Below are 13,526 nucleotides of genomic sequence, written 5' to 3'. Positions count from 1 at the left end.
CCATGTGTTTATACAGTGTCTGCTGGGTGGCGAGGTGACAGACGGAGGCAGATCTGTCACAGGATACTCAAATTTGCGTTCTACAAATGTATTCAGAAGGTCACAGTCCTGCTGCTCTGCAGCAGCTTTCCTCATTTAAATTTAATAATAACAGCTTTATGCAAAATACGAGAAAGTCAGGGGCTAGTAGGAAGGAGGACTAAGGTTGCCATGCTAAAGCTTGAGTCATGCTCCTGGCTGGACTCAAGCTTTTGCATGGCACAGCCTATAATAATATACACCGGAACTGATCACAGTGGGAATCTTGCTGTCTTACTGTCTCTTCCTATTCATCTATTTGTTGATCCCATCCTTTAGTTTGGCTGGTATTTATAATATACATGACACTAGTGGGTTGGTTTATTCAACTTGAAAGAAATGAGTGGAATAAAATGAAAATGAATTATTGCTCAGTATTTCTGTATTCCCAAAACCACGAGGACTGGAGGAGTAAACAATCAAGACTCTGGAATCTTTATGCCATATTTCTCCATCCACACCAAGGCTGATGCATTTCTTAAAAGAAACCAAAGTAAAGAACTCGGAGGAAGCAATTTGAAGTACTACTCAAATGAATCGTCTTAGTTTCCGTGGAAAGAAATGCCTAGGCAACTTCATATTTGTACTGTGGCTGGTGATTATTGTCTGAGTGATTTTGTGTGAAAATGTCTCAGAATCTTTCTATGAAGGGCTGTAAGAGGCTTGTCTGAGGTAAAATTGCCTTCAGCATGGCATTTAGCCCTTTCTTTTCAATTCCAGTCAAAAACATCTTATATTCCCTGATGGTGGGTAGGGGATAAAGGTTTGTGTAATTTCCAGCTTATCCTACTTGACTTTATAGAGGACGTTAATGAAGAAAGGGGCCTCTTTTGTAGTATTACTGTTAGACTTTGTCAATGAACTAAGAAACTGATCTGCATGGTAATACTGTTGTAACAGGTTAAATACACTGCAAGTTCCTGTTTTTCCAGTATTTAATGTGCATCAGGGTCATTTAGTTGTTTTATCATCCCTTGTCATTCGATCTCACTGATCTTGCTGTCCAACAGGAAATATCTCAGCAAATATCTCAGCATTATGTATTTCATTTAAATCTGAATCTAACAGCAAAGAATGTGTTGTTTGGACCAAGGAGAATGAATAATTTGAGTTAATAGTGTAAAATACAAGTTGCATGTCACTTATCTAAAGACTAAAAATGTAATGCAAATTGAATCTCCATTAGGCAATATTTTCCATATGAACACTAAATAAAAAGCTATTAGTATTGCTGATCTCAGAGAATATATTGCGTAGTCTGCAGCTCTGAGCTCCCAGCCTTTTCCAGTTAATTGTTTTGGTTCACCAGCACCGTCTGGTTGAGTCCCCCTGGCTCTTAGTGACCCCCCATATAAAACCGTGGGCAGCTGCTCCCAGCTCAAAAGCTTACAGCTCAAAAGCTCCCACACACTGACTGTACACTACCTGCCCAGTGTGAAATAGTAGAGTAGGAGCCAGTATCTTTTGGAAAGTCGAGTGCCTGGTAAAGGCGGTCGGACATCTAAGAACCCAAATAAATATTTTTTTTCAGGAGCTGAAAGACCAAACAAGGATTAAAATGAAAGTGGTTACTGGACCATTTCTCACATGGCCATGAAATGAGTCCAGAATAATTCAAATGTAGAAGCCATGTGTATATTGACTAACTAACAACTCTGCAAAACTGCTTTCATTGGTTAATAACCTTTGGAAAATACAATCTCAAAACAGATTATATAGAAGTTGGTAAATACTTTTTTTTTTAATGTGTTACATTTTAGTTTTGTTTGATCATATATCAATCCCTGTGCTTCTAAATCCATCCCTCAAATGTGATCATGAAATTCTCTATTCTTGATATCACACCCATCCTGATCTCACTCTCACAACATTTAAGTGTGTGTATTTCGTTTTTCATCATTCTTGAAGAAATATCTCATCTCTCGTTGACCCCAGAGTTAACTATACAAAATTGATTTAAAGTAGCTGGTGGGGTGGCAGCTCACCTGGTAGAGCTGGCACCCCATGTACCGAGTCTGAGTCTTTGCTGCAGCAGTCATGGGTTCAACTCTGACCTGCAGCCCTTTGGTTGCGTGTCATTCCCGCTCTCTCTCCCCCTTTTCTGTCATTCTACAGTTGTCGCTATCCATTGAAAGTGCAATAAAAGCCTATTAATCCAAAAAGAACCAATCGGAATATTGTTACAGTATCTGATTGATAAGCAATATTGGTAAAAAGCTTTACTGTTAAATCTTTATGACACCCATCCCTAGCCCAAGCATATGTACTGTTTCTGTGTGCATGTGTATCAGATGAGGTTAATAAATGATTATTTACTGATTCTGATTCTGATTCTGATTTACTGGAGAAAGTAGTGTTTGTGTGAAAGTGTTGAGTATTTTTAATTTTGTTGTGGCCAAAAGTTGTCTTTGTTGCACCTATGAATGTGTCTGTCTCTAACTGGGAACTTCATTTTGTTCTGCACAAAGCCTTGCATTGCCTATTCTTGTTACAGTTTTTATTTTTTATTTAGTTTTTATTTTGCTTTGGCTAGAACTGTATTACAGTGTGTCTCCTGTTTATGCTTGTTTTTGCAGAGATCCACATCAGTTCTTTTATCTAGTGTTGTAATTCCAGGGAATTATAAGAGGCCTTTTTCAGAGCAGACATTTTGATTTGTCATAGTAGGAAGAGTCGCTGTTGGTAATGACAACAACGATGGATGCACAATACTAGGACCCAGAAAGTGTCTCACACAAAAAAGGGTGCACTACTTAAGATGGAAGATCGAAGATGATTAGGTCAGTCTCGTCCACTGACCACACAGGAGATGAGAGGGGTTCTCTGATCTTGAGAGTGGTTATTTCCAGGTCAGTAGTGTAGAGGATGAACATAAGAGAACATTGCAGGTCTTACTGACTTGCTATTGGCCAGCACCCTTACAGCCTTTGAACATAGTGCTGGTGCGATGGAGGGTGTACACAGTGTGTTAGTTTAACATGACAGGGCATGCCCCTATAAGAAAGTGAACAATTAATTTTCAAAAGCACATAGGCAGGAAGGTGAGCAGGTAAATGGACTGCAGTGCTCACTCTTAAATGCTCACATTAATTATTGATTTATTGTGCGAGAAAATACCATGTAGAATATTATAGAATGTTTCTTTTTGCTCAAGAAATCACGGCCATGTATTTAACATTATACAACACAGGGCTGTCCAATGAAATGAATGTGTGCAGTTCATATGTAATATTTGAAGAAAATAACCTTTGATTTTATAAGATTTGCCTTTTAAGTATTATATTACAATAAAAGCCTACAACCTGCTTTGCAAGCTTCCATTACTACCACCCATGATTCCTGACAACTGGATGAATGTTCTGTTGGTCAGAGTGCAGTTAAGGTACTTTTGAGATGGTCAAATAGAAAGCCTAATGGAGACTGTTATTTTCAGTTCCATTAACCACAGTTGTTGGTGGAAAACAGGCTTCTATGAACAACTACTCCATGTCCCCAGGTATATCTTCTGAGACTATTCACCAGTCAAACTGAAACTATCCAGCATGAATGCAAAGCTTCAGTCTCTGACTTTTTTAGAGAATCACTTAACTGTATATCCATTCATTTCAATAAATGTGCGCACCTCTACTCCACATCACCTTACGACTCTCCAAAACCAATATTATAATTTTTAGGGCTGTCCCAAATTATCATTTTTTGGGGCTTCTGAGCTTCGGTAGTAAATCAACAGCAAACATTTGAAGCTTCGGATTTGCACATGTTCTGCAGTGAAACTGAGACATAGAGAGGGAGACATGAGCCTCCTCCACATGCAGCACAGATGCTGTTGTGAAAATGGAATTGCTTGTGTCCAAAACAAGTTGTGTTTATTGGCCGACTTTATAAAACATATGCTGACCAAGAAAGTCAAAAGAGCCGACAGATACAGCATGTACCGTATGTGTCTGTCCCTGTACGATACAGGGAGAGAGAAGCAGAAAGAGGTGGGGCGGGGCAAGCCGGTGAGAGTGTACAGGGATACAGGGATGTGCTGTAAAAGACAAAGAGGTAGGCGCATGTGCGAAAATCTGAATCCCAAAATTGAAAAACAAATACCCAGCCAACAAACGAGGTTCAGGTTTATGTCGCAGCTTGTTAGTGAACGTGGCGCTCTAGTTAAATCTATCTAATCCTTGGCTTCTCTCCTCACCTTCTTTTGTGCCAATATAATGTTATGTACAATATTATGATTCTGTGGTCGTAATTGTTTCCACAGTGGCACAGAGCTTTGCCAGTCCACGCTTCTCCACATCTTAAGCTTCCGTGAACTGATTCCTAATAGAGCCCGAAAAGTTTTGCAAAACCACTTCAGAAATTGTTTTAATAAAAAATTCTCTAAATTACTGGTGTATATCTTTTGGATTATGCAGTTCTTTGCCTTCTGAACACTTATTATGCTGGATTATGGGGCATGAGGTGTTTGTGAGTATGTTTGGAGTTATTGAGTTTCCTTTGAACTATATAATACCACTATCATAGCCTATAGTTTTGAAGCAGGCAGTCAGAGAGGTACAGTATGAGAATGTACCGAGTACTGTGTAAGTAATTAAACATTGTCTAACAATTTAATTTTTGCATGATCCATGTCAAAAAAGAAACTTCTGTGCATTTGCTTGTCCTCCACAGTGATCACTATAATTATCTGGACTCCCCTAAACTTGCCTGACACTATCTACTTCCAAATGAGTATGGGTATCTTCTTGAGGCAAAAGTGCATGCTTTTCTGGCTGAGAGCCCTGATAGCTTGAGGATACTGCTGTCAAAAAGAGAAAAACTGAGAGGTTTCCTGACCCCATGCAGGTGCGTTTCTGCATCTCAACGGGAGTAGTTCCCATATATTGAACCATTTTGTCTTTCTCTAAGCATTTGATCCTTGCATGGTGGAACAGCAGGCCATGCAATTTCTCTTTAGGCTTGGATGGGTTGTTACCTTTATTATAGACTTCAATTGTGGATTAGTTTTCATGCGATTTCTCATATCTGACTGCTCATTACAGGATGTAGATTATCTGGCAAGCCTTGCTGGGCAAACATAGACACTTCAGAACTGTACTGCAGCAAATCATTAGAGTAATATAAATATTAGTTCAAGTCATTGTACATTTGTAATAGCATTACTGTTGGTATATTAAGCTGTGCCTACATCTGTATATGCTAGATATTTGGCTTTTCCTCTAAATATTTCAATGCCAATGATGATGCAATGGATTTGAAGTTAGAACACCTAATTTTGATGTATTAAGAAAATTAACTGACACAAGATGGACCCTTTTGTGTTGATAATTAAAGAAGCACACCAAAAAAAAGGTTGGAAAATGTTTGCTGTGTAGATATCACATACTGTAGCTTCAGTTCAGTCACCTCAAAAAGCCTCTAGACATTCTGCAAGACTTGTCCTGTGTAATCCCCCACAAACATTGTCACTTCTATGCAGCCCACAAGGTCTTCTTGTTTGTTAGCTTTTTGACTTAACTGTTTGCTTTAAATTTGTCAGTTGAACACAAACATACCAGTGGAAGCACTCTTTAGCTCTTAAACCCTATAAACATTTACTCTGTCACTGCAGCTGCAGCATCCTTTTTGTTTCATCCTCACAATTCTCTGAACATTGGGGATACATTTGCCACTTAACAAAAAGCTATATATAATAGGGGTTCTAATGACCCACTGTATAATCATCTACAATGCAGAAGTAGTCTAGTGAGTCATAAACAGAAACAAAAGGCATTACTAACATTACATGTTAGGTGTACGAGAGAAATAATGGATTGTAAATATCTGACTCTCTTGAGTAGATTTTGTAATACAAACTGTAAACTAAAAACAAAATAGAAGTAACAAACTTTCTCCACCAAAACCTCACCTTTTTACAAGATGTATTGCTCACATAATATGTGAATATAGGGGTGAGACAAAATGACAAAAAGACCTTCATAAAAAAGGGCTTTAACTGTGATGCGTTTAATCACAATTACAAACACTGCTACAAAGCTGGGTCATATTATTGAATCCGAATAAGCAGCATTTGTCAACAATGAGGAAGAAAAAAATAGACAAATCATCTGTGTCCAAACTGCATGCACACCAATCAAAGCAAAAAGCTAAATTATTGCATTTATTAAGGGAATACTCTCAGAACTCAGGCTGCATCGATGACTCATGAAAATGGTCACAAGTTGAAACTATCCAACAGGGATATGATAGATAAGTACAATGTGCAGTTTATAGGGAAGAGACAAATAATGTTAATTGGTTTGCAACTAATGACAAAGCTTTGTATCTGCAACTATGATTTGGATTTGTCATTTTTCATAAAATATTTACGTTATTTTCTCTGTTTTCTGTACTGCATATAGAAAGGGTTCAATAATCTTTCTTTTCAAAACAGCCCAGTCCCCCTTTTATTGAAAATATGCCAATAGTTCTTCCAACGTTATGTTGCACAACAAAGGTACTTAACAATAAATAAAAACAGCCGAAGGGCTTGTATGCACTGATGCATGTAGCTTATTTGTCTGCATGCTGCTTGCAGACATTCAGTGACCCATTAGCAGTGCACACCTCTCTACGGTTTGCTCTGTATCAAACCACACGGCACCATAAGAGAGGGGAGGCAGGGATTCAAGGCAACGAGAGACTAATGGTGAGCTGAGACATGCCTTTGAGAGAAAACTATGACAGGGTGAGAGGTCCATGGAGAAAATGCAAAAGTCATAGAAGGGCAGGAGATAAAAAGGCTTGTTCACTCACAGTCTTCCCCTGCAAAATACTATCAAAAGAAGAATAGAAAGAATCAGAGTGGGGAGAAAGAGAGCGTGGAGCGATGGATCAAGGGCTAAAATTGAATCTAAAGACTAAGAACAGTGTATATGAAGTACTGGGCTATTGTAATTGAGAGGTTATTTGCCAACTTCTTTTTCTTTTTCAGAATATTAGCTCAAGGTCAAAACAAAGTGGTGATACAGTGAGTAGGTCTAGGCTGTAAGGCCAGATTACACAGATAGTACACCTGCCCTTACTACACTCTGAATCATAAATCATGCATGGTACTCTGTTAAGAAAATCACCATTGCATTTGCATTGGCTTGTTTTCGATTAGCAGTGACATCAGTGAGCCTCATCCTAATTCATATTCCTGACTTGACAAGATATAATCGCATTCTGTGTCAAACAGATAAACATGTCAACCGTTTTCTGCATTGAGTATCTTAGTAATATTTCATTCCACTCGAAGGTTTAGCATCTGCCACAATGGATCACAATTAAACGTGTGCTTACACTATGTATGAGATTTTCGTCTTTAAAAGTACACTGAGCTCCAGTTTGTCTGTTTTAGAAAATATGTGACCATCCCATTGGAAAAGCCTACATGCTCTCCATTTGTAAATTCATGTAATTAGTGAGAGACAGAATGGAGTGGGAGGTCACAAAGGAGCTACCGATAGACACTTTAGCTTTCATTTTGACAGTCTGCTTTTTACAATGCCACATACACACTGGACGGATACCCAACATGTCTGACATATGCAGCCAACAGAAATTAACAGTTGGGAAGAAGTGAAAATGAAAGCTGCAATTACCGTTCCATTGGAACTACTCAGACCACAATCCAGGCTGCCTCAGTCCCATGACTTTAATTCACTTAAGAGTGATGTGTAATTTGTGTTAGTGCAATAAAAAATCATTCTAATCTTCACTATCAAGTTTAATATTTTTTTAAAGCTACAACAGTGTGGTAGACAGCCAAAGAGCTTCTAAAAAGCACTACACCAATAATTTGAAGCACACTTAAAAAAAACACTTCTGTGGTGAATGAGTTACAGAAAGAATATGCCTATTCAGCTCCCACATATTATGACAATGTTCATGCTAATGTTTCGTTGTCGTTTTTTACAACTTCAGGCCTTTAGATGCTTTTTTGGTCAGATTAAAGTTCCAAAGTAAAACATTAATTAAGTCCAAATTGTCACTGTGTCAACAAAGCACAGGTAAGGCCAGTCGTCTCAATGAAAACAAATCACAGTGTCATTTCTCTTACTTGAGGCCCTTGTAAGAGTGATGGTCCACAGATAACGCTGAGACTTAAATTGCATGATAGATGTGAGAAGTAGAGCTTGAAGGTTTTAGCAAGTTAAAGTTCCCTTGAGTCAAAATCAAATAGGGGTTTAAAGTCCTCTGACAATCCCCCTCTCTCCATTTATCACCACTTGGCAGCAATCTCTGTTTTATATCACTGCAAGGTCAACAGCTCAGCAATGACATGGGATGTGTTAAGTTTCCAAATACTTGGACAAGTAATTTCAAGATGTACCGTGGCGTTTTTGGCTGCTAATTAAAAATAGTTTCTATGAGCGGAGACAATATGTCACTGATATTGGCAGTAATTGTTTTCAACACAATAAGAAGTCAGAAGCACAGCGGGGTGGTTATATTGTGTGACTGGGCCCTTTTATTGATTGGCTGATTTCATTACTTGTGAGGAAATCCACCGCAATGAAATTGCATGCAAGGAAAGGGGGAAGGCAGCTTATATCTATGCAAAAGTATGCAGGTAAAAGCAAAATTGTCATTTCTACTGGCTATTATATAGTTATAATTTTCATTTGGCTTTATATGCAAAAAAGCTCATACTGTATGTTTTGTTTTGAAAACAACTAATATGCCTGTAACTCTGTGGAACTCATTAGTATCAAATAATGGTTAAACATTATGAAATTTGCTTTGTGAATTTCCAAACAATGGTTCAGCTGTTATGGCGGCCCCCCTCAGAGTCACTGCAGGGGTGCCGCCAAATTATTGTTCAATATTTTGAACATTCTTATTTTTAAAAAAAAATTTAAATATCTGAAAACAAAATAACAAGAATCACAACTAACATGAATCCTGCAATCCAACAGAAAGACAAATTCCACATGTACAGTATGTTTTTTTTTTTAGATTAAAATATAAATATATATGAACCAGTTAATAATTTTTATTTTAATATTATTATTACATGCATGACAACAAGGTATGTTTACACATGGCACTATATGCCACTGTACACGTTATTGTACACCCATTTTAATATACAACACAATTTAATATAATATATGTATAGGGTCCCTGTTCCATCTCTCCTTCAGCTAAGGGGTCCCTTGGCCTGACAAACATTGAAGACCCTAGCTGTAGAATATAGTCTAAGGTGTACAAAGCACAGGAAAATATTTCAATATTATATTTTTATGTGTAAGGAAAGTATTTCAGGAAAACTATTAAATACAGAAGATACAGTATATTATTTTTATACATCTGGATAGCTATTTATCCACATCTGTCTACAAATGGAAACTGTAAAATGACATTGCTTTTCCTCCCTGAAATATGTCTCATTTTGTGTGTTGGAATGAATGACATTGTATAGTTATTCACACATTCATTAAAAATCATAATGTGATAAAGGGCTGAATGGAATCCTGATTTGGTCTCTTAGAAACTAATTATGTAGACAGATTTTTCATAACTCCTTTTCTTTCAATATTTTTATCTGCTATGAGTGTTATACGGCATTGTTCAAAATTGTAATAGCCATTTCTCTACCACCATTCCACTCCAACCTTTCTTTTTCTATGTCTCCACAGGTAAGAAGTAGGATGGTGTCAGGGGAGGCAGGAGGGCACAGCTACTTGGTGGCGTGCTGGCAGCCCATCCTGATCCTGATGCTGGGCACCGTCCTTTCTGGCTCCACGACCGGTTGCCCCTCCCGATGTGACTGCAATGGTCAGGAGCGTTCAGTCGTGTGCCATCGACGAAGACTGTCAGCTCTTCCTGAGGGCATTCCCACTGAAACAAGGCTGCTAGACCTTAGCAAGAACCGTCTGAAAACGCTGGGGCCCGAGGAGTTCATTAATTACCCTCAGCTAGAAGAGCTGCAACTTAACGAAAACACAATTTCATCCATTGAGCCTGGGGCTTTTAGTAACCTTATGAACCTTCGAATTCTAGGTTTGCGCAACAACCAGCTGAAGCTAATTCAGCTGGGGGTGTTCACAGGCATGACCAACCTCACCCAGCTGGATATCAGTGAGAACAAAATTGTCATTCTGCTCGACTATATGTTCCAGGAGCTTTACAACCTGAGGGCTCTGGAGGTTGGTGACAATGACCTAGTATTCATCTCACCACGATCTTTTCATGGCCTCAGCAACCTTGAAAGTCTCAACATTGAGGGATGCAATCTGGCCTCAGTGCCCACTGATGCCCTTAGCCATTTGCATAACCTGTTGTCACTTCGATTACGCTATCTAAATGTCAGTGTCATAAGGGATTATTCCTTTAAGAGGCTCTATCGGCTCAGAATGCTGGAAATTTCTCATATGCCAGCCCTGGATACCATGACCCCAAAATGCTTGCTTGGACTCAACCTCACATCATTGTCGATCACAAACTGTAATCTTACTGTCATCCCCTACCAAGCCATCAGTCACCTAAGATATCTTCGGTTTTTGAATCTGTCTTTCAATCCCATTCATACAGTGGAAGGGAACCAACTGTACAATCTACAGAAGCTCCAGGCATTTCATTTGGCTGGTGGGAGATTAGGTGCCATTGAGCCCTACTCTTTCCGAGGACTTAACCACCTCCGTGTACTCAATGTATCTAGCAATATGTTGAGCACCCTGGAGGAGTCCGTCTTCCACTCGGTGGGAAACCTGGAGACCCTGGCTTTGTATGACAACCCATTGGCCTGCGACTGTCGCTTGCTCTGGGTCTTCCGCCGGCGATGGAGGCTCAACTTTAACAGACAACAGCCCATGTGTGCTTCACCTGAGGTTGTGCAAGGAAAAGAGTTCAAGGACTTCCCAGACATCCTCCCTTCTGACTATTTCATCTGCCAGAAATCAAAGATCCTGGATTATAAGGTTCAAGAAAGCCATGTAGATGAAGGAACTACGGTTCATTTTGCATGCCAAGCTGAGGGTGATCCAGTTCCTGTAATAATGTGGCTATCCCCAAAGAAGGAATACATCACTACCAAAACTGTGGGGTCAAGACTTTCTGTGTCTAATGAGGGCACATTGGAGGTGCGTTATTCCCAAATCCAGGATAATGGCACCTACTTGTGTATTGCAAGCAATGCAGCTGGCAATGACACCAAAGCTGCTCACCTTTTTGTGCATAGCTACTCCCCCAATTGGCCCCATCAGCCAAACAAGACATTTGCCTTCATTTCCAACCAACCCAGCGATGAAGGTGCTAATGTGACCCGGGCCACAGTTCCATTTCCGTTTGATGTAAAGACACTTATCATTGCAACAACCATGGGATTTATCTCTTTCCTCGGAGTTGTCCTCTTCTGTCTTGTAATATTATTTCTCTGGAGTAGAGGGAAAAACAATACCAAGTCAAGTATAGAGGTTGAATATGTGCCACGTAAAGAGGACACAGAGGAGGCCAGTCCAACTGAGGCACCCATACAATTCAACATGAAAATCATGTGAACATCAAAAGGAGGCCATGTAAGCTTACAAACTGCAGTTGGGATGCATACTATCCTCGCTTCAAATATGTACTCAGTTTATGAGCGATAGAAATTGCACAGCAGCAATCGCATCTTGACACTATACCCTAAACATTTTTTTTTTACTTCAGGGACTGAATCTTTCAAATGTTGAATTTCAAATATTCAAATTTCTGTAAATTTGTATTGGCAATTCTGAATCAGTATGTTAACATGCAACCCCATTACTGTCTGTAACCAAATTAAGATAATAGTTTGAATAAAGCACATGGATCACAGTAGAAAGATTTTCCCAATAAACTACGTTTACATGATAGGTCGGTTACTGTCTGGAAGGACGTGTAGATGAGCTCGCAGGTATAATCTTTCTATCAGCACAAAATAAGGGAAATATCTTGTTGTTAGGATGTTTATTCCAGTTTGCTGTCTTTTGCTTTGATGGATGTACAAAGCACAATAACACACTATAAGAACTATTACTGTTACCTGATATGCCAAGTTGAACACTGTTTTCTTTTGTCCCAGCACAAGCAATTGACAAGTATGGGGGACACTTTCAGATAGAAAAATTAATAGATAGAGAATATAGTCATATATTATAATATTGAGAGTTGTAATTTTGCAGAACATTTTTTTTTTTTGGATAGCAGTTCTCTGAAACTAGAATCAGTTTGTAGGATAGAGATAGAGGAGTTGTGTGTCATTGAGCAGTGGCCTTTAACCATTTTCCAACATCATCATTAAATTCTGTTTTGAAGTTTTCTCTGCACACTTTGGCACTGCTCTCTGGAAGACGCCATGTCCAAAATTTCAAACAGTAGCCTCTATCGCCATTACTTCTCACAAACAAGTAATTTTGTCAATTGGGCTTCAATTTTACTGTGTCTATCAGTAATAATAACTGTAGTATTTCCTTAATCTGGTAACAGTTGAATTAGTACAGTCGAATTAGAAGTGGGCATGTTAACACACTGAATCAGAAAAACAAGCCAGTCCTACAGTATGTGCTACTTTATGCCAACAAAGGAAGTTTGTCATTAAATGTATTGACATGTTCAGCTATACATATTTTTTCTGTATTTTATTCGTTCCTTGTACATTATGCTATGGCACAATAGTAATGCTTTTAATGGCTGTGGGTTTTGAACATATTACAATCTAAAGAGCAGATTTAATATTCAGTAAACATGTTTTTGATGTAACTAAACCAAACGAGTGTTACTGCTTTTCAGAGTGTATAAGAGTACCCTTGAAAATAATCAGATTAGCAATTCATCATCAAGTGTAACAAAGTTAATTTGTTTACTCATTTGGCATCTCAATAAGTGCAAGCTCTCTGTCCAAGTCCTGAGGTTATATTGTCACCGGTGCATCTAAAAAAAAATGGTGACATTATTAATTTGTTGCCTTAAGTAACCCATTTTCCAGCTTTCAGACAAGCAATACCCAATATTTATGTGCAAAATGGAGTTTTATGCCTCATAAGGATTTTATGTTGTCTAATTAATTTCACAGTCAAGGTCTGCTCTGATACTGTGTTCATTAACTCTTAAAATACTTGTTTAAAAAGGGATGGGCAGATGGAAATTCTATTAAAATAAATAACATTTTATACTACTGGGTGCTTATTTTATGCTAATCTACTACAAAAATCAATGTGAAGACACATATTTCATCTCTAAGAGAGGTGATCTCCTGTGCTGCAAGTAAAGCAATGAGATTATTGCTTTACTTATGAGGCATACAGTGAAGCACACTTTTATAATATCCCTTAAATTCTCATCTCACTGCAGTCCTTTGACGTTGTTTTTCCAATGTGGTCATGAAATCAAATCAGATGGTAATGTTTAAGCATACACATGTTAAAATCCCCAGGGATCTATGTATTTGTGCATTGTAAACCAAACTG

The 13,526-nt window shown here is 38.5% G+C and overlaps 1 protein-coding gene across 1 annotated transcript; it reads left to right on the top strand.

The window, feature by feature from the left end:
• Window positions 1-9,725: 9,725 nt before the first annotated feature.
• lingo1b (leucine rich repeat and Ig domain containing 1b) lies at window positions 9,726-13,158 on the top strand. Its single transcript, XM_035652019.1, has one exon. The coding sequence runs from the start codon at window positions 9,726-9,728 to the stop codon at window positions 11,595-11,597; it is 1,872 nt and encodes a 623-aa protein (XP_035507912.1). The 3' UTR covers window positions 11,598-13,158.
• The last annotated feature ends 368 nt before the right edge of the window (window positions 13,159-13,526 follow it).

The sequence above is a fragment of the Morone saxatilis genome, unplaced genomic scaffold (assembly GCF_004916995.1).
Source record: "Morone saxatilis isolate NCDOM2014 unplaced genomic scaffold, NCSU_SB_2.0 Contig11, whole genome shotgun sequence".
Lineage (NCBI taxonomy): Eukaryota > Metazoa > Chordata > Actinopteri > Moronidae > Morone > Morone saxatilis.
Note: the sequence above shows the minus strand (reverse complement) of the source record. Positions and strands in the feature narration are given on the sequence as shown.